Genomic DNA, 24,925 nt, shown 5'->3' with positions numbered 1-24,925 from the left:
CTGAGTGGTTTTTCTAGTTCTATAGATCATTTGACTTTTTTAGATGTTTCTGTTGGTTCATGTCAGTCATCATCAGAGCAGACTGACTGACAGGTCAGTGACAGACGGATTGACAGGACAGTCTTTGAGGTAGGAGGTCGGTGCTCTCTACTCAGATGTTTTAAATCATCGGCTGTTTTTTTTTAGGACGTTTTCACATAATTGCTGTACTTGAAAATTGTAAATAGGTGTAACTTAGTCCTGAAACAAACATTGGACCAACAAAAAATGGTTTACAATCAATTCAGAATTTGGTTTTCACAAAAGAAAAAGCTATAAACCCTTTAACACTTAAGCCTCAAAATGTGCATCTGGATTTTTTTTTTTTTTTAACCATAAAAAGAGCCAAAAAATGTCCTGTGAGTAATTGCTTTTGCCCATTTTTCCAGAATAACTTTCAATTTCTGGCAGTTATTTACAATTTACTAAAATAGTGTATTAACAACTGAAAATGAAGAAAAACAAAACATTTTATTAAGAAAAAATGCTGTAGTTGTACATGAATAATAAAAGATGCAAGATTAGGTTGCATCTCCACTACAAAAAAGTACCTACTTAACGTGGGCGGAGTCATCACTGCACGGCTGAGATTTTATATGCGACACACACACACACACACACACGCGAGTAACTAGTGACTTTACACCAGACTCCTGTAGTTGTTGGAGATTAACCCATGTTTTTAGGATTGTTAAGTTTTTTAACTGAGTTCTGATCAGTTCGGCATTCTGGCCAGTCAGTGGCCGGCAGTCTGACCAATCATCACATAGTACCTACTCAGCACACTTTTGGAACCTCACCGGAGCAGGTACTAAAAATAGTACCTGGTACCAGGTACTATGCTAGTGGAAACGCTACTTAAACCGTGGCGTGGCGAGGCGAGTAGAGCCGGTGGAAATACGCCGTTAGTACAGGCGTTTTCCCCACTTTTTCCCTTTCTGGTGACAAAGACGCTGATTCGCCGGTTTCCCTGCAAATAGTGCGAGTGAAATTACCGCAATAACCACAATTTGGCTTTTCTCGTGCAACTTCTCAGCTTTCAGAAACCGTCCAAATTTTTCCGATGGCGCAAACCGTCACATAATTACGGTAATGCAAAGTGCACTTGAGCGAATGCATTGTCTGCGATACGCTTGGTTAAGGGTTAACGGATTCAGTTTCTGCCATTTAGAGGCCTCAGATGTTTCTGTGTCCAGACTACGTCACACCACACTGATGAAAAATGTTGTCCAATATGTGAAATAGGTTGCAGTCCACTACTCTCTCCACAACACCATAAAAAGGACATTATTTGTACCACAAAAGAGAGGGCGAGAGAGAGAGACTGTTATGTTATGTAATATTATACATAGCTATTTATTCATTACTTTTCTCATCGTCTTTTGATCATAAATAAAAGCAGTTGTTACATTTAGATAAACACACTTCCTGTGGTTAGAACCAGTGCAGTAATTCTGCATTTATTCTGATGCCTGATTTGGGATCTTTATGCTTTCATGTGCCAGTTTTCAACCGTGATGAAAGTTAAAAACCTTTCAACAGACCGTATATTTATGATAGATATTGGATTTAATGTTCTGAACAGCTACTCTTTAAAAAAGAAAGAACAGCCCTTTGTGTAGCAGCGGCAGTAAAAAAAAAATAATGAACCACCAAATTACCTTCACTACAGCTGTGTTTCCTTTGTTTGTGCGGGTGATTGCACCATTGTAAGCCTTGAGATATGTGTGTGCCAGGAGCAGATCAGCAGGATTTCCAGTTAGGCAGCTAATAAGAATTACAGTCCTCCAGTCACAACAGGGACTCCCTCAGAAGCCACCATCAGGGCACGAGCTAGATTTCTTTTCTCTGACGGTACCTGCCATTTATTTAAAAACAATAGGGAATATTGTTTGACTGTGTGACTTCAGCAAACGTCTCATTTCAGAAACCATTTCTGTCGTCGTTGTGATTATTATCACTACTGCTGTGTTTTGATCAAAAGAAAAAAAAAGCCCAGAAACCAGAGTCTTAGACACATAGTCTAGTGCTGACTGTGCGCACGCCCTGCCTCAAGAAACAAGAGACGCAGAAGCTTGCTGTCTCTAAAAATAAGGCTGCCAGCAGGGACACAAGGAAAAACCGAGTTTAGCCATTTAACAAAAGCCTCACTTAAGTAAGAAAAGAGGCTTACAGTGGTTTTTCTTTATTGCATTAACCCTTAGAACACAGAGAATTTTTCATTACTATGTTAAAACGTATATACAGAGGCTGTAAGCATATATGTGCAATATAGAGTGTCTCATACCATTTTTTACAGCACAACCTGTAGGCAATCTGATAAAATGATATATATATATGAATTTTCATTTTCACCAACTATATAAACACACCTGAGCAAAAAAATGCATTGCAGCATTAAAACAGTCCAAGATGTCATTGTAACATGAATCCCATAAAAAAACGCACCACGTTGCAGCATTAAACCAGTCATTTTATGAGTGTGTGTATTTATACTTGACGCTTAACTCACCAGAGTTCCAAATTTGGAAAAATATCAGCAGTGCCACAATTCACAATTCCCATTAGGTCGGGCAAAAAAAGAACAACAGTATTGTCCTTTTAAATACAGAAGCGGGGCGTGTAAATACGACTAGCTGATGTGTTTTTAATGGAGCGGCAGCTGACTGAGCATCAATAAGTGATGCTGCTGTTTATTCAGCCCACAATGCATCATTAATGCTAATGGTGGGTCCTCATCTTATTTTTTTGTGTGCAGCTGCTGTTATTTCAGCCTTAACTGTAGTGTGTCTGTGTGTGTGTGTGTGTGTACACCCACCTCCATAATGTTTTGGTGATTTCTGATGTGATCAGTCTCCCTGGTCACATCAAAACCTCATATTTGACATGCAGTGCAGTGTTTGGATTGAAAGCATGTTTTTTTTTTTGTTTTTTTTTATCACACTTGTCACACTTTTATGATACAACCTTGACTATCTCCCAATATTATTGGGAATAATATTATTAGTCTTTCTTTGTCAAAATCAAACTTGATAATAACAGTTTATGCTGATGTCTGTATCTGTGATGGACACGTATTTACCGTCTTCACCTCTTTACTTCATTGACATTGTCAACATTATGAACAGCTACTCCAGAGTCGTAAACTGTCTGTCACAGTATTTGTTCCACTGCTGATGCTGCCCAAAATTGTGGATCCTGAAGCAGGATTTCTATCCCTGAATTAGATTTTTGTTTTTATTCTTTGATGTCCTTTTTCATGAATAAACAATTCCTGGAAATTTGGGGCAGGTCGGCGAGCCTCACACGATTCCACTTTGGTGTTAACCCTTAGTGCTCACGCGGCACAGATCGTCTTATGTTGTCGAGTCATTTTTTAGTCGTGCAATAATTGAGCAGAAGTCTTCTTTTCTTTTTGTTCATGAAAATGAGCCAACTGTGATGTGTTTCCAAATTTCACAAATTCAATCCGATTTTAAACACTTTGAGTCATTTTCTTGCCTTTTTTTGGTGTGTTTATATAGTTGGTGAAAATGGAAGAAAATGTTTCATGATATTACCTATAGGTTGTGCTGAGAAAAAAAGGATATAAGACATTCTATATTTCTTATAGCCTCTGTATATACTGTACGTGTTAACAGGTGTGTCATTCGCACACTTTCCTGAAGTTAGAAACAGAAAGTCAGACACATTCTGAATACTTCTATGTTGCGATGTTATCACGGCCAAGTGTGTTATACTTTTTTTTCACAACAAATGGAGAATGTTAACTTCAGCTAACTTCCTTCTCCAGTCAAATAGTTGAGGAAACATTTAAAGTTTAGAAAGTCTAAAAAGTGTCAGATGCCTAGTTGTTGTATGTGCTTGGCTCTGGTGGAGGAAAAAGAAAAAAAAAAGGGATGTTCAGCTCGTCTCTGATGTGTTAAACCTGCAGTGCTCTGATAGTGTCAGCTCTCAGACAGGTTTGTATTTACAGTATAGGCCTTTAATTTGCTTCTTGTCACTGAGCGAGTCGGCCCAAGTGACATTTGTATTGCTGTCAGGCCCTTGGTCATCCGTCTTCCTCCCTCCTCCTCCTCCTCTGTGAATCCTGATGAGGCATCCGGCGGCACGCAGCCCAACACCTCAGCCTCCGACTGAAGTCAAATCAATCAGCCCTTCAATCCTTCTATAAAGGACCATTATCCATCCCTGCTGGGCCTGTCGGCCCTTCTGCTGCAGGATCTATGTCCTGATCCGCCTTCTTAATTCACACAGCAGAGCTCGCTAACTCGACTCTGACAAGAGACAGAACAACAGGAAGCAGGGGAAGGTCAGGATTTAAGGTTTTATCTGGATCGCAACAAATATACTGTGGGACACACCGACGTACAACACTGTAAACACAGTTTTCTACTTTTTGGTCTCTTGTTTATAGTCTGCTGCTAAGACTTTGGAAAGACACAAATGAAACAAACGCATGAAGGGCAAATTTAAATTGAAATCATACAAGAAATGTATACATCATTTGAGGGGTATATAGGTATGTTACTCACTGATTTATAGCTGCAACAGGCAGAATCGCTGGAAAATAGATCATTGTTGAGGTTCATCAGCAGCTTTTCCCCAAACAGTCACGTTTTGGGATTGTAGTAGTGGCCGTTTGTCAACAAAAAATATGTTCATCGTAATAAACTGAGCTAAATCAAACGACTACTATCCCACCCTGGGCAGGTAAAGTACTGCAATCATTCCCCCAAGGGGACCTTTATGCTTGGTAGGTGTAGTAGAACAGTCACTAGCAGCAGTGTTTGAACAGTAAATTGCCACAGATTGGTGGAAAATATTGATCTGTGTTTCCAAATCTCAAAATGATGAGAGACATCACACACACACTGAAGACATTTAGTTTAATCTCAACAAGGAGCAGAAAAAAACATATTTAAGAAGCTGAAATCATCAAACAGATGTAATATTTTAGAATATCACTATTAATTGACCTGAATGAGAAAGCGCCTGGAAACGCTGTATGACTGGTGTACCACACTTTCTATTATTCAAACCATTGCCTTTTCGGTGTCTCCACAGATTCCTCAGATCAGCTACGCATCGACAGCCCCAGAGCTTAGCGACAACACCCGCTATGACTTCTTCTCCCGCGTCGTCCCTCCAGACTCCTACCAGGCTCAGGCCATGCTGGACATTGTGACGGCGATGGGCTGGAACTATGTTTCCACGCTAGCCTCCGAAGGAAACTATGGCGAAAGCGGCGTGGAGGCCTTCGTCCAGATCTCCAGAGAGCTGGGTAAGAAAACTTGTGTAGTTCTCCTATCAGAACTTCAAATAAGGAAATGAGAGTTCAGACCCCTGTGGTATCTTCCTGTTCACTGCTCATTGATGAGTGCACAAGACGTTGTGCCAGTGACACTTTATGAAATTACATGAAGAGGTTGACGCCTTTTTTTTCTCCACATGGTCACTGTGACCCTAATCAAACCCTGATTGAAATGTTACGGCACCCAGAGGAGCTCCAATACAAATCAGGCTATAAGTGCAATTCATCAGTGTCTGTGCATGTAAAGGATCAGGTGTGTGTGGTAGTTTCATTGTGTTTGAGGATGAATCAAATAGTTTCTCTTTGAATCACCGATCAAAAGAAAATATACTTTAAAACAGGGGCTGTCAGTCAGTTAAAAGATGTTTTACTAATCAGAAAATGTGTTGCAATTAATCTGAAGGAGTTCCACTGTTTTCATCTTCAAGGATCAAGAATCAGTGAAGTTTGTCATACCTGATGTCAAATGGAAACAGTCTTGTGGGTGCAACCATATTATAAGCAATCAGCGCATGCCTCGGCAGGGTGCCACTTTCCCGTTTTACTCACAGTTTGTAACGACTGCAGTTTCCAGTCTTAAAACAGTGACGTATGCCGTGGCACTAAAGTGATTGTTAGAACTCGCAGAATTCCATGTGGTCCCTGGTAAGTGTCTACAAATTCTGATCATTTGTGAGGCACAATAGTTCCTCTTGAGGTTTGATGTTTTTGTTGTGCTGTGTCTTCGGATGCTATTTTAAATGTATCGGTCAAACGTCGTCAAACGTTTTGGGTCAGTAACCATGGAAAGTAGACCAAATTCAGCTTTGTTGAATAGCTGGTTTGCAAAGTTATCTTAAGTAAATGAATAATGCTTTTTAATCTTTTGAGTTCTGCATACCAGCAGCTCTCTGAAAGATGAGATGCTCTAAAAATAGAATTTAATAGGATCTATCTAGTCTTATATGTGAGAAAAGAGTTCTAAGATTTCTCTCAACGTTGTGTCATAAAGGGCATATTTGTATTCGGCTTTTACGAATATAGGCCCCTTACTACATGTATATATTTAGCTGGGTCTGTGACACCGCCGTAATCTGTGTGTAAATGGCAGCGGCAGCAGTAATCATGAAGAATGGCCACGACTACAGTGTTGTTAAAAAGCTTTAGATTAATAACAAGATGCTGTGCAGAGAGCAGCTGTGGCTCCTCTGTGGCATCAGAGAGCTTTCATGTCTGCTGTTGCTTTAAACACACACACACACACACACACACAGTGTTGCACATGGAAGTGCCTTCATTAGCAGACTGTAAATGTATAGTATTTATATCCACAGGAGTGACATGTGATGGTATGAATCCTCTCAGATGCTGCTGCAGACACTGCAGGCTAATCCAGCAAGATGCATTGATTAAATGCCAATCACTGATCATTTAGTTAATTACCAAATTCAGAGATGTTTCGATTACATTAACCCTTTAACACCGAAGCCTTTCTTGTTTATTTTAACCATAAAAGGGCCAGAAAATGTCCTGTGAGTTAAGTGCTTTTGGCCGTTTTTTCCAGAATAACGTTCAATATCTGGCAGTCATTTACAATTCACTGCATGTTAAAATAGTGTATTAACAATTTGAAATAAGGAAAAGCAAAACGTTTTATTGAGAAAAAACACTGTAGTTGTACACGGACACCAGATTTTGTGTGTTCAATTTAAAATTTGAACAGTATAAAACATATTTAAAATAAAATTAGTTTGAGTCTGTCTCAATGTCTAAAAACAGGCCAAAAAATGGAAAACTATGTACAGGCTTTTTTCCAAATCTCTCCTCTCTGGTGACAGAGATGCTGATTCGCCGGCTTCCTGCAACAGTGTGAGTGAAATTACCGTAATAACCACATGTTGGCTTTGACTTGCAACTTCAGAAACCGTTGGAATTTTTCCGATAGCTCAAACCGTTGTGTAATTACGGTAATGCCAAAATGTGCTTGCGCAAAACGTGTCTTATAGCGAATAAAAAATGGCCTTTGGACAAATAGAAAGTCAGAATGAATATCCCTTTCATTTTAAAACTTCCTGCCAACAGTAGACTGACTTCTGTGTGAACTCCTGCCTGAATTCAGCTCAGCAGCTTTAAGTATACATTCATCTTTAAAACCTGTGTGTAGGTGTTATTGTTGTGTTGTCCCTGAGAGATGCTTTTTGTTTGTTTGTGTTTTGGGTGTCATCTGTTGTTGTCGTCTCGAGGCGGAGACGACAACTCCTCCTGGTTTTTCATCACCTCTTCTTTCACGTTGATATATGAAAGTATCATCATAGACCGTGTGTATATCTATGTGTAGCAGTGGCAGTTGCTGGTCTTTGAAAGCAGCATTAAAGACTCCATGTAGCAGCATAAAGAGAAAGGGCGACCAAATAACTTAGTTGATTATCTCTGCTAAGTCAAACTCACATAACTCACATATTCACATAACATGGAACTCAGTTATTATTGCCAGCGTTAGTCTTTTATAAATCATTTTACAATTCAGCTTAAACCTGAAGTTTGGGTTTGTCCTCATTATTCTAGCAATGGTTGAGTAAATGAATGCTGAATCTATGGAAATGTGCCACAATTTCTCAGCAGCTGTCGGAAACACAAACTGAAAACTGAGAGCTTCAGTCCACTGTCAAGAAAAGTGAGAAAAAGCACAAAGCAGCCCGTGATGATTTTACCTTTGTGTGTCGACCAAAAACATTTCAATAAAGTCAAATGTTCATTTCCTCTTCTAAACTCAGCCTTGGTGTGTGTGTGTGAGAGTGTGTGTGTGTGTATGCGCTGCAGATTAGTATTCACTAGTGTTCCGTCAGATAACTCAATTTGGGGAGAAAAGTTCCATCTTTTGCTTCTTAAGATGTGTGAAAGCCTCCAGAAGATAATCTGCTTTCCTTACTTGCCTTTCTCTCAGCTCCTCATTCTCCATCTCTCCTTCTCCACTACTTTATCCCTTAATCTCTTTTTCGCTCTCGCACAAGACACACTTTGTCTCATATCCGTTCCTCATAGTTTTCTTATTTACGTTTCACTTTTGCTCATTCAAGGTCATATTTTTTTTTATCTTATTTTGGTTGAACCGTTGCTATATTTTCCTGATATCTGCTATGCTTCTTTTCATTTTTTTCCTGGAAGCAGCATCTTCCCGCTCTAGACTGGGAAGTGGATGAATATTTCATTGGCGGGGATTTCTTCACCTTTCCTCTCTTGAAAACAAGTTAGCGGAGCAAAATGACTCGTCTGGGGTTTGGAGATCATCTTTCCTCTAACAAATAGAATACATTGCCATTGTCTGTTAGCAGGAGCTAATCGAACATGGTGAGGAGATGAGGAACTACACTCTGGATCAATGATGGTTTTAAATAGATAATGTCCCCATCCACTCTGCATACGCAGGTGTGGGGCAATAAGTGGGCGTGACTCTCAATCCTAGACCAAAATAAACACGTCGGTCATGAACAAGCAATAAAATGATAGAGAGGAAAAAAACACAAGGTTTGACGAGACACCACTTCTTATGAGCAAAAGCTATTTCTACAGCTACTTAAATAAGTCCACACATTACTTTACATCGCTTTGTCCTCTATGCTGTAGAACCAGAAATGCTTCAAACACGTCTGATGTGCATCTAGGCTGTATATTTTGATTTCAAATGGCATGTTTCCACTTTCTGGAACGGCAAGCAAAGCAAAGCCAAGCAAATATAGCTACAGACTTTTCTCAGCTCCACTCCGATCAAATCCCCTCGTATATACAGTAGAACAGTATATCTGTGGTGGTACACATCCCACAGTTTGAGAACCAGGACAGTAGATCAATCACCGTTTCAAGAACATCTGAATCAAAAGCAATCATTGTGGTCCATCTGCATCTAGTTTCTTTATGTGTTTAATAGAACAGGGATGAATTGCTTTTTTTCCTCCTGTCATGGACACACAGAGCGTTGAGTTATCGCACAGGTCCTAACTGAGCGGTGGTGATGAGCACTTGCTGTGGATTTCATCACCCCATTCCACTGTGAGAGGACAGACATGCCTCATGCTGTCCTGATGCTCATCCAGCAGCAGCAGGGGAATGAGCGGCGACAGACAAAGGGTAATGAGTAAAATGTCTGTGATACTCACCGGCTTCAAACACAAGGAAACGACTCTGAACATGACGAAAGGCAGTAACCGTGTCAGAGTAATGTTCATTTTCTTTTTCCACGTGAAGGATAGTGTAATATGACCTTAATCTGACACCTAGTTTACCACTAAAGGACCATCCCAGAGTTTTAATACAGTTGCAATAATACTTAAATTATTATTTTATAATGATTCTCAAACTCATTATTTTCAGAATTATTTTACCTTGCATTTATGGTAAGAATGTTTTGCGTCACAGGTGCCGTAGCTGACATATTTTCGGTGAGAAATTAAGCAATATAAATTATTATTAGTCTATCATATGATTCATTCTACACTGTTTACTCTCCTTGTTTCAGGCACATCTTGTAAAACAGAGAGTATATTATACCTTTAGTCTCATCATTCCCAGCACATTCTGTCTGAGTGGCTATAAATCTCCATTAGATAATCACTGTTTAAAATCAGCATTGCTAAGAGATTTTCGGTGTGTCTTTATTTACGTTATAAGCACATAATGCAGTTTCCTTTTATATTTTCTCTTGTTATTTTTGGCTTTGAATAGCAGAATCTGTATGTGTATCTAACAGGTTTCTTCTGATTTTGCTCATTCCCTCCTGTTAGGCAGGAGTCAGAGACAGATGTTGAGGCAGGTTTGTGCGATAGAACTAAAGCCAGCTGACATATGGACCATCACCATTTTCTCACCTCCTCATTTGCTTCACTCATCATATAATGATGCTCTAAATAAGCTCATTAAAGTTTTAAGGCAACATTTAAATTGAATTTTAATGGGGAAAGGAAACTTTGCTGCCTGACTTTCTCTGACTGGTGTTTTGAACAGAAGTAACAAAAAGATCAGTTAAATATGTCATGCTCACATTAGCTTCTAAAAAAATCTCATAACAGCAGTGTTGCTGATGAAAACCTTTTAAACTGGTCAGCTGAGATGAATGCTGATTTTATATTATATAAAGGTTCAAATGTGGAAGATTTCAACCCCTGAAAATCACTCGCCACAAGAGTACGGACTGTCAAAAGAGGTGAGGACGGGGGCAAAGGGAGACATTTGCTTTAAGTTAGACCGGCAGCTTTGTGGACATACTACTTTCCTTGCTTCACCTGACTTTCATGTCAAGGGCCGTGCATGTGTTACCTAGGCAACCTTTCATAGCCCGGCATTCATGGCCTCAAAGGCGAGGAATGAAAGAGGCGAGTGGGCTTGGTCAGTGTAAAGATTGTTGCAGGAATTGTTTAAATGATATCTGTTATTAGCAACAGGTCCATTAGATGCACCTTTGAATGTCCCCAACCATGTTTATTGAGTCTGGCGGGAGTCTTGCTGTGAGACGTCCTTTTCCAAATTAAAAAAACTCCAATATATTATCAGATGTGCGTGTCTACCGCCACATAATTAAAAGTGTGCTGAAAAAGCTCCACTTTTCTTGCTCACACAGTTGAAAATAGGACTTCCTGTCTGAGTCAACAGGAAAGAGCTTTATTATTTACCATTATGTTGTGTTTCTGTCTTTCTTTACTTGTTTGCATTATGATTTATTTGCTGTGATTTCCAAGATTTATAGAGGTTTGACAGGAGACTCTGTGGACTGTTTGCAGATGATATTGTATTCTGTAGTGAGAGTAGGGGACGGGTAGGTAGGTAGTCGGGTTAGTGTTTAAAGATAATATGTAATAGAGGACAAATTCCACTAAACCAAATAAATAAATAGCTTATTTTTGCGTGATACCATCTCATCTGAAACCTGTGCACACATTCACAGCATTTTGTTCGTGTAACGAGTGCTCAGACAAGAAATATTATTTTCGGGTTGCCAATTTAAGTCCATTCATTTTATCCGTTCATGGGGGACTAATTTATGTGCAGTGAGTTTTATCACTTCTCGGCGTGAGAAATGTATGTCATGTGTGTGGCGTGTGAACTTATTGAAATGCGCGTGACTCACTTGAGAGCTCCGAGTAGGCAATGGACAGTGCACAAGAGAGGTGAAGATGAGAGTTCAGACGAATGTCATGGGGTGATGTGTGACCGGGTTGTTTCCAACCCAAACACGAGAAAGAGACGTGACAATTTACTGTCACTGAATGTCTATTTCCGTTCACTTTCTAATTCATTGTGAGGGATGGTACTGATTCTCTCATGTGTAATTGTCGGTTCAGCAGCTCACAGCAGAGTAAATCCTCAGCCTGTTAAAAGCTGCAGGGATTTCCTTTTCTGTTTGTTCAGGATATATTACTACATTATCACATCTGTGTGTGTGTGTGTGTGTGTACTTGTACATATATGTTTATGAGGACCAACAAAGTTATAAACCACAGGAGGAGTGAGGACATTTTGTGAAAGTGAGGACGATTTGGCTGCGCCTTACACTCTGTCTCACCTAAAAGGGCTGTTTATGGTTTAAGGTAGAATTGTGTTGGCCTTAGCTGTGATAAGTTTAGGGTAAGGGGCTTTCATGCAGAGTCTGTTAATGACGTGACATGAACACAGCAGGAAAAGCCTCAGCAGCTGATTTACACTTTGTTTTTCTCTGCTGGAAAAGTCCTCGCTGAACCTCATTAACTTCACGGTGTGTCTGTGTGTCCATCTTTATTATTTCCACATTTATTTGCAAGGATAAAGTCCCTTCAGGAGGCAACTCCTCCTGGTTTTTCATCACCTCTTCTTTCACGTTGATATATGAAAGTATCATCATAGACCGTGTGCATATCTATGTGTAGCAGTGGCCGTTGCTGGTCTCATTTCAGGCCCTCTTATTTATTCATAAATGCTTACATACATTCCATAAACGAACAACTAGAACAAGGAAACGCGATATTTATGTGACACTGAAATGCTATAATGTTTTTTATTTACAGTGTATATGTACAAATGAAAATAACAGGATAGACAGGCAGACAAAGTCTCCTGAGAACTTTGAGTAATATGCTGCTTTGTGTTGTACCATGGTTTGTTTTCGTGGTGTTCTTTATTAATTAATCTGGTCATTATTCTTTGTTTATTATTAGATTAATTTGAATAATAAGAATCTGGTCAGGCACGAATATGAGCTGTCCAACAAAGCACTCTTGGAAAGAGAGACGCTGAAAGAAGAAGCATCCAAATTGAGTTCATTTTTGAAGTTGTGTTGAATGTTGAATATCGGGTTCTAGATGGTCAGTGTGAAACTGAGACGCACAAAGCTCGGCAGAGTAAGTTTGGGTTTGAAGGCAATCTTTAACTGTATTTGATTGAAAACTAACTTCAAATGTCTGAAATAAGTCAAATGAAGGAAAAAGAGGTGAGCTGCTGCCGGTGGGTCTGATCTTCACATCTTCATTTGTACGGAATGGAATCAGTTTTACTCAGAAAGCCTCTAAATGAAGCCATGTCTTGAATAAGTGGCTGCCGACGTCCTCTCAGCTCCACGGTGAATGGCGCGGTGATGATAATGGCAGCAGGCTCATAAACGTTTTCATCTCCATTCTTTGTCCTGCGGCCACAAGATCAGACAGGATCAGACATTCACAGAGATATCTGTCTTTTACAGAGACAGGCGTTTAATCTCCGTGACATTAATATTTGATCTTACTACACTGCTGATTTAACTGACGCGAACCAATGGTAATAATTATGTTTAAGGGTGGCCAAGAAGATGAGTGGGATACACTTGTCTCAGTTATAATGTTCTGTTCAGTTGACCTTTGTATGATGTGCCAGAAATGACCGTTAACCAGATGGAGGTCCAACGACTACACAATGTCCACATTTTATTTTATTATTACTTTCTCTTGAAAATATTACAAAAAAAAAAACCCAAACAAACATAAAATAAAGTTTGGAGATTGCTTTGTCTCTGGAAATACAAAACAAACTGCAACAACAAGCAGCTTTCACTACTGTCATCTGAAAGAGACGGTGTTATGCAAGGACATTTTTGCAAGAAAGCTAAACAGCTATGGCTGAAACTTAATTTAGAAGAAGGGTTTGTGAAGGAGCCTCTTTTGCTCCTAACAACTGTGTTTCCACACAAATAAACAGCTTTCTCGATTACATTTTCAGGGCTCGGAAAAAAAGACATCAGGACTATTCAATTACAAACTCAGTCGGGCCGCATTTTCAACCGAGTTATGTAGCTGGGCCAGACATTTTCTGCAGCTAGTAAACAGCAGGTGATGACAAATGTAAAACGTACATAAAAAAAAAAAATGCTTTAAAAAAATTAAAAGAACTAGCAATAAAATTATTTTGATCATACCTGTCCTTCCCACATCTCAGTGTGTAAAAGAAGTACACAGTATTATTTGTAACTAGTTAAAATAAAAACATAAACGTGTCTTTGTCATCACAGGTGCATGAAGTGCATACAATCAAAATGTGCACAATATTAGCATTTGTTTCTCTTTGAAATAAGACAAAAAGATGTCATAAACGACCCACAAACATCTCAAAGTGCTTTTAACAGAATGTAAAATCAGACTACTGTAGGAATTGATGTAGGAATCTTTGGTTATCACAGTGGGTTAGGGTTAGGGTTGCTGTTGCTGTTGCATAGTTTTTGTACATCACAAAACTCAAACAAATGTTATTTCAAATATGTTTCATACTGTTTCAAATTCAACATGCAAAATCTACAGTGTTTTTTCTCAATAAAACTTAATTGTTAACATGCAGTAAATTGTAAATGACTGCCAGATATTGAAAGTTATCCTGGAAAAAATGGACAAAAGCACTTACTCACAGGACATTTTCTGGCTCTTTTATGCTTAAAGTAAGTAAAAAAAAAAAAAAAAACCCAGACGGACATTTTGAGGCTTAGGTGTTAAAGGGTTAATTAAAATCCTTAGTGATATGAAAAAAGGTTACTCTGGTGAAGACATGCCATCAGCCTTATTGATATATTTTTCTATCTTTGCTGCAGTGATATTAAACTCTCTAACGCTAGTTTTACCTCATTAAAACATCTCAGACACTTTGTGGTTTAAACGACGGAGGTCAGACGGAGTTTTTTCTTTTTTTCTTTTTAGCCTCTGACATTTTCCCTCAAGACTTCCTGCGACACTCAGCCACCAAGTTGCTCCATCTTTCTGGACGAATCGAAAAATAAAAAAAAACCTCTCCGGAGCCAATTAAGCCGGAACAGCTTACAGTGTGAGGGGTTGATTGTGCCGCAGTCTCCACTGTGTTCAATGTCATCTCATGTTCTCAGAGGCTCAGAATTCCGAATTTAAAAACAACAGCAACAACAACAACAAACTGCTCTGCTAAGGCTGCAGGAGCAATGTCACAAACCTGAAGTGTGAGGACATACAATTGAGTTTAATGATGTGACAAGGAAGGTAGACAACTTTGTTTCCCTTTTATAATACAGCACTGGGATGGAATGTATTCATTAGTCATAACCAGTCTTAGACAGACAGACAGATAGATGGATAGATATGTTTATTAGTGCTTTTGGACATTCATTGTACACCATAAAGCAAACAACATGTACTCCACATAATACGATAATACCACTCAGCAACAATTAATTTCACTAACGGACATATTTGTTTAGCAGCAGTTTGTAGTTTTCAGTCAACCCTTGCCCATCCAGACTTAACGACTTTACCTTTTTTTTTTTTTCGTTCCTCACACATCTTCTCAGGCTCCATCAGATTGCATGGAACATGTGTGGGAACTGCTGTCTGTCACTGTGTAAACGCCATGCCTCTCCTGGGAACACCTGCAGCTACCGCAGTTGAAACTAAAACGAGGACAGTATGAGACTGAATATTCGACGGCACACCGAAGCATTGGATCTCCTCCGGTGCTGCCAGTGGAGGGAGAGAGGGAGAAAGGCGTAATGAATGAGAGCACAGTTAAGAGCAGTGTACACAGCTCTACAATGAAGCAAAAACCATTGGGGTAGAAATCTATGTCACATTGACAAGTGAAACTGAAAACTCATAAGCACTGATAAATCTGGCCAGGGGGAATACATACATTCAGCATTTATTCCTGCGTCGACTGACTCTGCTCCAGATGATGACATGACACCTTGGTTAATGTGGTCATTTCACCATCTACTGCTTGATTTTGACAGTTAAGCCACAGAGTTTGCACCTTTTTTTAACATGAATTAATGATTTAAAGTTGTTGAGTTACTGCTCAGACACTGCAATTAAATACATTACCACCTTGACACTGTCCGTGCTCTACAAGAAAAGCCAACTGTTCTACTGCCAATAGGAAATGAAACAATCTCCTTTTTTAAGCAGGTTTACTTCTCCTTTTTAATATCTGTTAATTTTGAATACCAGAGGCAGAGTGAGGAACTCTTTTTTTAACCCTTTTAACACCTAACCTCACAATGTCAGTCTGGACTTTCTTGCTTATTTTCACCGTAAAAAGGGCCAGAAAATGGCCTGTGAGTTAAGTGCTTTTGCCCATTTTGACAGAATAACTCGATATCTGACAGTTATTTACAATTAACTGCATATTAATGCAGTGAATTGTTTAAAGTTTTATTTACACCAGACTTTGCTTGTTAAATTTGAAATTTGAACTCTGTAAAGCATATTTAAAATAATATTTGTGTGAGACTCAATATCCAAAAACAGGCCAAAGAATTGAAACAAGTCAATCAGAATTGGCAGATTTCCCCCCATTCATGCAACAAGCCTCTGTGGGTCACTTGAGAGCCAGTCTCTACTATTATGTGGCTGTTGGACTTCATTGTTGTTGTTATGTGTTTGCTTGTTGAATCTTTTTGGAAGAGAGCTCAGGACAGCATTGTAGGTGGCTGATAGTGGTGTCTTAGTCCACCTCCTCTGTTGAGTGATGGTTTCTCCAGTCTAAAACTCCTCGATGGATGTGTAAATGCATCCCATTAATGAGGCTTCTGTCACCAATTTTCCCCCGTAGAATTTGTTCAGGTGGAGTTGTGAAATTTAAGAAATGTCTTTGACAACAGTACAGGCCAAAAAAACGTCATGGACTTGACTGTCTTTCCAGATATTCCCTAATGCTGCTGGGACTTCATAATATTTGTTGCAGTCATCTTGAAAACAAGACTCTGGCGGCCTCTGCTGGTCATATTGGCAAGTGCAAGTGTGGAAACACAAACAAACAAACAGAGCCACTAAAAACAACACTTCACTCCCAATCTGTGGGGTGAAGTAACTATGTACAGGTGTTTTTCCAATTCTCTCCTCTCTGGTGACAAAGACGCTGATTCGCTGGCTTCCTGCAACAGTGCGAGTGAAATGACTGTAGTAACCACATGTTGGCTTTGAAGTTTCTTCATTCTTCCGCAATATGCCCAGTGTTAAAGGATTAATATCTGGACTTTGGCTGGGCCTCTCAAGCACAGACAGACAGACAGACACTTCCTGAAGACACTTCAGAGTTGTCTCAATTGCTTCATTGTCATCCTGAAATGTGATAAGGTTCCCTGAGTTTTAATCAGATACACTCTGGTGCAGACTTACTTCACTGACTTCGGTTTCAGCATTCATCTTTCCATCACGCCTGACCCACTGTCCCTGCCACTGAAGGCCCCCAGCACAATAATGCTGCTACCATGGTGCTTCACTGGAGGGACAGCCTCACACACTGTGTTCAGAGCTCCTGGAAAAGAGAAGACCAGAAAACCCTTTTCATCATGAGTTAATTTAATGCAATGTGATATCAAGTGGGCTTCTGTGTGTCTCTTCCACCTGAAGTTGGTTCTTCTGGACCAAGAAGTTCCAGGTGTTTTTCCCCCATTGAGATGATTGAGATCACTGTGCTGACCAGGAAACACTCAAAGCTTTAGAAGTTTTTCTATAACTTTGCCCTAATTTAATTGTGCAGGTCTGCAAGCATCTCATTCTTCCCCACCTTCACATTTCCCATCCTCTTAATGACTTTTCTCCCTCATCATTCTCTTCATCTGCCCGTTACACAGTCCACAGGTGATTTTTATCTATGTTTTTCTTTTGTATGTGATTAAATGCATGCTTGCAAAAAGGAATCCCACTGGTAGACCCCTATTATTGAGATGTTAGTGATAATCTGACAGTATTTAGTCTCTGACAGCATTAATAGACCTCCTGACCTTTGTTTCAGAGACTGTGGATGAAAGTTTAATGATCCCTGTGGTGAAGCGTCACAGCAGCAGAGTGGAGATAAAAAATATCCAAGGCGAACAGTGAAGTTAATTAAAACATTATAGCAGAGGCATAATGAAGCTACAGAGAAAATAATACCACATCTAACAGATAAACAGTGGTGGAGATAAAGTGTGCTCATTTACAGATTTACAGATAGAAGCAGACGTGTTAACTTGTTTGCAGGCAGATGCTCACACTGCTGAACAAACATAGAAACCAGTTTCCTGGTGAAGATCGTGGTTTATTTTGGTACAGTGAGTAACAGAGGAAGAGTTCATGGTTTTCCTCGTAGCTTCATGTTCCATCAGGATGTCCTCATAATACATCTGAACCCAGCACCACTGAATCCTCCACATCCAAGTGAGATCAAATACTCGACATCACTCTAAAAATGCTGACACCCTATGAAACAATTTGACAATATATTGAATTCAATAGTTTTCCTTACGAACACAAAACTCTGGTGAGTGTTACGGAGACGGTTGTCCTCTAACTGCACAGTTGGCCTCAGTGTCTGGCTCCTCCTGCCCTGATGTCAAAGTGTCCTTGAGCATGAATGTATGCATGAATCCCAAGTTGTTGGGATGTTGCACCTTGTGTGGCAGCTGTGTATGTAAATGAAGGACAAGTTTGGCAAAGTTTTGTCAAGTTCTTTGTCTGTTGAGGTAGAAATGTGCTGTATTCTGTAAGTGCAGTCTATTTGCAGCTTAAAAACATTGTTTTCCTTACACCTTGTATATTAGCTTCCATGTCTTACTTTTTTTTTCTGAAGCTGGAGTATACAAGTTATTGTCTTGAGCTCATTATTACTGTGTTTAAAGTGATTACACAGTATTCAAAGGAGTTTTTCTACATCCGAAGCACTGCATAGATTAGTGTAAACCATGTTTCCTCACGCAGCACGAGTGCATCTTGTGACACAACACTGACTCTTTCCGTCCTTCTCGCTCAGGCGGCGTCTGCATCGCTCAGTCTCTGAAAGTTCCTCGAGAGCCGAGACTCGGTGAGTTTGACAAGATCGTTCTCCGTCTGCTCGAGACGCCCAACGCCCGCGCTGTCATCATGTTTGCCAACGAGGACGACATCAGGTACAAATACACACGTTACATGTCAGCCCATAGTGACCCTGTGGTCGATGGCCTTAATGACCAATATTATACTATACTATATAATATTATATTATAAGGACATGGAGGGATGTTTGTTTTCTTATTTAAATTGAACGGTTTAAAGTGACATCCCAAAAAACCTTTATTTTATATTTGGATTTTGTTAACTTTTAAGTATTAAATGGGCAGAAGAAAATCCATACCGTAGAGGAATACAAACTCTCCAAATATAACTCAAATCGCCGCACCACAATTATTTCGATCTCTGTATCACGTGCAGAGAAATCACTGATCATGTGACTTCACAAAAGCAAGAGGAGATGGCTGAAACTTCCAAGGACCAGAGAGGTTATGCCTCGTGTTTCTCAAATGAATATACAGTGTATAAGATCAGATGTAGTAATATTAACTATTATTGATCCCACGCTGGGAACATTTATTTGTTACAGTATCAAATGTTCACGGAGAGCTAGGCAAGATACTGAATAATATACGTACAGTAAGTAATGTACAAAGTATGGACATAACATACAGTATACAAACATGAAAAATACTTACATGAAGGTGCATTTAAACATTGTGTTTAAACAATCTGACTGCAGTGGGAACAACAATAATAATTATTATAAGTCTCAATTATAAGACATCCAAGTGTACTTTACAGAATAAGCATTCAAAATAGCATAGTCTATATAGTGTATATATACATTTGTCCTATTTTTACTGTTTTATATGCATCTTTTGTTTGATTTCAAAGTTGAAACAGGGTTATTACGTTTTGACTTTACACTTTTCCTTTTCATTCCACCCTGAGTTGTGTTTTATTGGTGTATTTGCTTTTTACATTTTATTTTCCTTTTATTGTGAAGCACTTTGAGCTGCAATCCTTGTATGAAAGGTGCTATACTAATAAGATGTATTATATATATATATGTGTGTATATGTATATGTGTGTGTATATATGTATATATATATATATATATATGTGTGTATATATATGTATATATATATATATATATATATATATATATATATATATATATATATATATATATATATAGTATATATCAAGTAAATAGTGATAGTAATATAGGTGATGGACCTTTTTGAAACACTACATTGAGGGTGCAGCAGTCTTCTGCTGAAAGTGCTGTGTAAAGTCTCCACAGTACCATGTAGTGGGTGTAGAGGTGTTGATGATTGATTTCAGTTTTGCTAACATCCTCCTCTCACCCACTTTCTCTGTGAAGTCCAGAGTCCAGTACTGAGCTGGTCCTCTTTTTATTTCCTCTAATTATGGCGTGTTTCCACCGGCACGGCACGGCACGGCACGGTTAAGTCGCGTTCTCCACTAGCATAGTACCCGGTACCAGATACTCTTTTTAGTACCTGCTCTGGTGAGGTTCCCAGCATGCTGAGCCAGACTGCCGGCCACTGATTGGTCAGAGTGCTGTCACTGGAAGAGACGTCCAACACAAGACTCAAGCCCAACAATGCCGAACTGTAGATCAGTTAAAAACACTTTAAAAGAAGTGGGTTAATCCCTGACAATTACCAGGGAAATGTCTAAAATCTCAATATTTAACAGAGGCGTCTGGTGTATTTAACGACAGTCCAGAAGACCTCAGTCTCCTCAGACGACGTAGATGACCGTGTTCTTTGTACAGGACATCAGTGTTGATGAAATACCCTCTAGGTTGACGGTGTGTCTCAGCAGCATTCACTCATCCATATGACTCAGGGAGAATTCAAATAACTTCATAATAGTATCTAAAAATAAATGAAAAAATAAAAAAAAGTCAAAATTAGCATTTTGATGACCAACAGTACTCATAAAGCAGAATGGCCCATTTCAGGGTAAAACACAGTATATTTTTGGGTTATTGGCATATCCTTGTGCCAATCACATAAATGTTGCAGCTGGTCTGTCACTTTATTTATTATTTTCTAAATGACCCTCATTTCTCATGATCTTCCACTTTATGACTGTGGGATATTGTGTTTTTGGTTGGACATTGCGTGAACTTTTGTTTTTGTGATGTTTGGAGTTGATATCTTCATTTATGTTCTCTTGTTCTGCACTTTAGGTTGCTCAAGTTGGTCCCTGTTTTTACATTCAATGTTTTTTCCTTGTATATTTTTATTGCTTTATTCTTTTTATTGCATTTTCCTGTTTGTTTATTTGTTTTTAAACCTGTGTTTTTAATGTACCCTGTTGGTTTTTATCTATTTTATTCCATATTTGTGAAAGGTGCTATATAAATAAAAAATGACTTACTTTCTTATCTTGTCAATGTCCGATTATACTCTGTATATTATGTAATGCTAATCTGGGCCTCCTTTTTTTTAAAGACAAATTAAACGATCCTAAATTCTACATGACTTAAGGAACAATATGTCGACTTACTTACTTAAAAATGACCTCCCTGGATTTTGCCATTTTGAAAACACCACATCTCGTCAACTCTGACCTCTGCCTCGCCCTGTTGTGTTTCACCTAAGTCCAATTATTTTTCCTAGGATATTTAGTCCCTGTGCTCCTCTTTATTGGCTCATTTGTTCAGTTTGGTTTCCTGTTCCTTCTCCTCAGGTTCCTCTGTGATGGTGTTTATGGATTATGTGTTCATATACCCTGACCCTCAGCTGCTACTTTGGATTATATTTGTCTCTTGTGTTTTGCATTTTTTTTTGACAATAACGACTCTTTTTGTTTACATGCTTCAGCCGTACATTTGAGCTTTTGAACTGGAACCTGCAGCATAATGATGCATCATCATAATCACCATTTATTTCTTATCCTATTTACAATAGTGATGTCACTAAATGTGTTTGTTTGGGAAAAAGAGTGTCATTTGTACGGTAAATGTTTGAAGAATAAAGTTCAAATACCTCAACATTGCAGGTAAATGAATGCAGTTAGTGTCCTCCACTGTCTGTTGTTCAGTACCTGACATCTTCTGACACTCCTTATCAGCCTCATCTGCACCTTGTCTCTCTCTACTTACTCTCTTACATCTGTCTCCTCTGATGCTGACAGACGAATCCTGGACGCGGCAAAACGTAACAACCTAACGGGTCACTTCCTGTGGGTGGGCTCTGACAGCTGGGGCTCTAAGATCTCTCCGGTGGTCCAGCAGGAACGCGTGGCTGAGGGCGCCATCACTATCCTCCCCAAGAGGGCTTCTGTGGATGGTGAGGAAGGAAATAACACCGTGATATGTGGCAACCTGTGAAGAACCATGATGGTCATTTCAATTTGTTTTGTCTGTTGGCAGCGTTTGACCGTTACTTCAAGAGCCGCTCGCTGTCCAACAATCGCAGAAACGTCTGGTTTGCTGAGTTCTGGGAGGAAAACTTTGGCTGTAAGCTGGGGATGCACGGCAAGAGACCGGGAAGCCCAAAGAAATGTACTGGTATGAAAATCATTGTGTTCCAGCTGGTCTTTACATTCTGTCACTCTCAATATAAGGTAGAGAAAGCATTCATGGAGAACAGACCTCCACCACGTCCACTCAGTTTCCCACTGTGTCGATTGTGTCTGGATCTCAAACACAAATCAAATCATTTCTTGTACAGTATATCCGACTTATCCCCAGAATATTTAACCAAAATCTGTCCTACTCCTATTTGATTTATGCTGCTCATAAACAAACAAACAAACAGACATACAAAAACTTTACCTCTTTGGCAGAGGTAATAACTCTTTGTCTTCCATCTCTTTCCATACATCATCCTCTTCTTGGTCACCTTTAAATAACTCTTTGTTTTTATTCCATCCCAACTCCTTATGCATTTTCTTACTCTTTTCCATGCTTTTTTTAAGAGCTGCAGTGGACAAGATTGCTCGAGAGTTTTATCTGCCAGTTATTCAAATACGTTTTATCCTGAGCTTTCCTCAACAGATGAGCATGGACAGACTCACTTAAGTCCTGCGCTACAGTTGACCCGAGGCAATACGTGTTCCTCTTTTCCCTTTTGCATCACTACATCCTTCTTCTTTCATACACTGTATCCTCCTCTCCTCTCCTCTCCTCTCCTATTCTCTCCTCTCCCTGGTCCCAATTTCTCTGGCTTTTAAAAAAACTTTGAAATTAATTTGTGATTGCAGGCTACAGACTGAACTTGACAGTAATAAGGTTAATCCCTCACTTCTTTAAAAAAAACTCTCTCTTCTGCACACACACACACACACCTAACTTCCCCTCCGATGCCTCTCCCAAATCTCTATCTGTGTCCTCTGTTCTCACCGTGTAGTCTAAAGCCCCAAAACTACAAAGCGACAGTTAGGTTACAATCTTTGTTTCCATCTGAGCTGTTGTGAGGAGGCTCATTTCAAGCTCCAAACCCCATGCTTTTTATTCCTGTGCTGCTGATACAGTATGTGTGTGTGTAGCCTCTGCTGATGGCGCACAGAATGGGAAATCAGTGAAAGAAGAAGAAATCCATGTATCCAGAAATGGACCTAATTGTATGATCAACAAAAAAAATGATTTAGCACATCAAAAAACAGCAGAGGTCAGATAAAATTAAACAAAAAACATTTACAAACATATTTATCCGTTTTCACAGAACGTCAGGTGCATTTTATCACATAGAAAGTTGGCAGAAAGACATGTTTGTGCAGAGTTGTATGGTTCTATGTGAGCTTACCTTTAGCTTACCTTTACCCATATTATTAATCTTCCCAAGAACTGCTTTGGTCTTTGTTCTTGTCTAAACTTTCCTGTTCCCTCACCACCAAATGTCACACAGCGTCACAGCTGAGACATGTCCAGCCAAATGCTGTACAGATGATTAGCCCAGAAGACTCCAGGGCCACAGGACATGCATGAACATGAACGTGTTATTTTTTATTTCTTTTTTGCTTTTGTAATGAGACATTTGAGGCAAACTTGTTCACATCTGTAGTCAAGATCCTTCATATAAATGAGGCCATTTATAGCTGCAGTACATACAAATGGCATATGGTAACGCACTTATAAATAAGATACTTCCTGGGTTTGTGCCACATATATAATGCTAAGTGGGATTTTGCATTGTGGCCATGTGAGACAGCATCAGCATTTACAGCTACATTTGCAAAAAAAAGAACAGAGCCATCTCTCGGCTGTATTCATGGGATGCTAAAGTAGAAGCCAGGTGAGGTTAACTAAAACCATATTCAGTAAATAACATAAGGGAAAAAAAGAAACTAAAACAAGACTTTTATAAAAACATGTTTACATGTTGATCTGACTGAAATAGTACATAACGTACTAACATTCGAACATACCCAGATAATGCCACAGTTTTCTCACAATTTAAACCTGGAAATTATGAAAGAAACGGTGACAAAAACATGGTGAATTCCAGGCATGTTGCCACCTAGTGGAGTGGAGGTGGACAGTAGTTCATTTGAGGGCATAGGGTAAGTGTGTACAGGTTGTTTCATTTAATCTTAATGTTGAAATACACAATATTTTGGCATTACAGTATGTTGTTAAAGCGGAACTTTGCAAGTCTGGTCGGTTTTTCACCTTTTTCTCCATGGAGCTCCCCCTTGTGTCAGCTGCTTTGTCCTCACTGTGGTTAAAACTCACTGCCAAGTCTGCTCTGGTGAATGGTTGTTTGTCTCTGTGTGGCCCTGTGATGGACTGGCAGCCTGTCCAGGGTGGACCCCGCCTATGTCAGCTGGGATTGGCACCAGCGCCTCCTGTGACCCTCATGTGGAGGATAAAGCAGAAGATGATGATTTGTTTCTATATTTCTAGGGTTTGTTGACACACTAGTTTTCGGGCCTTAGTTGAGATAACTGAAATACGTTGTTATTCTGATTTCTGGTCCCATCGTTTGCTGAGTCTGTGCTGACTGCTCACTCCCTGCACCGGCTTGTAATCCTGCCTGATTCGGGAGGATTTTTTGTGTATAACAGGGGTCCACAGAGGTCTAAATCCTTTACTAACATGTCCGACATGCAAAATAGGATTTGTAGGCGGTGTTGGGCAGATGTGGGCGAGCGTCAGCCTTTCGCCAGCTGCAGACAGAAATGAAACGGCAGAACAACAGTGTCAGCGCTCTGTGAATAGCTGCCATGTCCCAGCTGCTGCTCTGATAACGCTGCAAGTCTTTACCTGAGCTCAGTGGATGGCTTTGATCAGTCTGCTGCTGCTGCTGCTGCTGCTGCTGCTGCTGTCAGGACGCAACTCTCATAAGATTGT

At 39.5% G+C, this 24,925-nt stretch overlaps 1 protein-coding gene across 4 annotated transcripts in view; it reads left to right on the top strand.

Annotated features, from left to right (window-relative positions):
• Positions 1-24,925, top strand: part of grm8b (glutamate receptor, metabotropic 8b) — a 95,599-nt gene that overhangs the window by 36,585 nt on the left and 34,089 nt on the right. For all 4 annotated transcript variants that reach the window (XM_058645220.1, XM_058645219.1, XM_058645218.1 and 1 more), the window contains exons 3-6: positions 5,107-5,323; positions 18,572-18,707; positions 21,766-21,920; positions 22,004-22,141. In XM_058645220.1, coding sequence (XP_058501203.1) covers positions 5,107-5,323; positions 18,572-18,707; positions 21,766-21,920; positions 22,004-22,141 — 646 coding nt within the window. The remainder of the gene's footprint in view (positions 1-5,106; positions 5,324-18,571; positions 18,708-21,765; positions 21,921-22,003; positions 22,142-24,925) is intronic.

Source organism: Solea solea, chromosome 12 (assembly GCF_958295425.1).
Source record: "Solea solea chromosome 12, fSolSol10.1, whole genome shotgun sequence".
Lineage (NCBI taxonomy): Eukaryota > Metazoa > Chordata > Actinopteri > Pleuronectiformes > Soleidae > Solea > Solea solea.
Note: the sequence above shows the minus strand (reverse complement) of the source record. Positions and strands in the feature narration are given on the sequence as shown.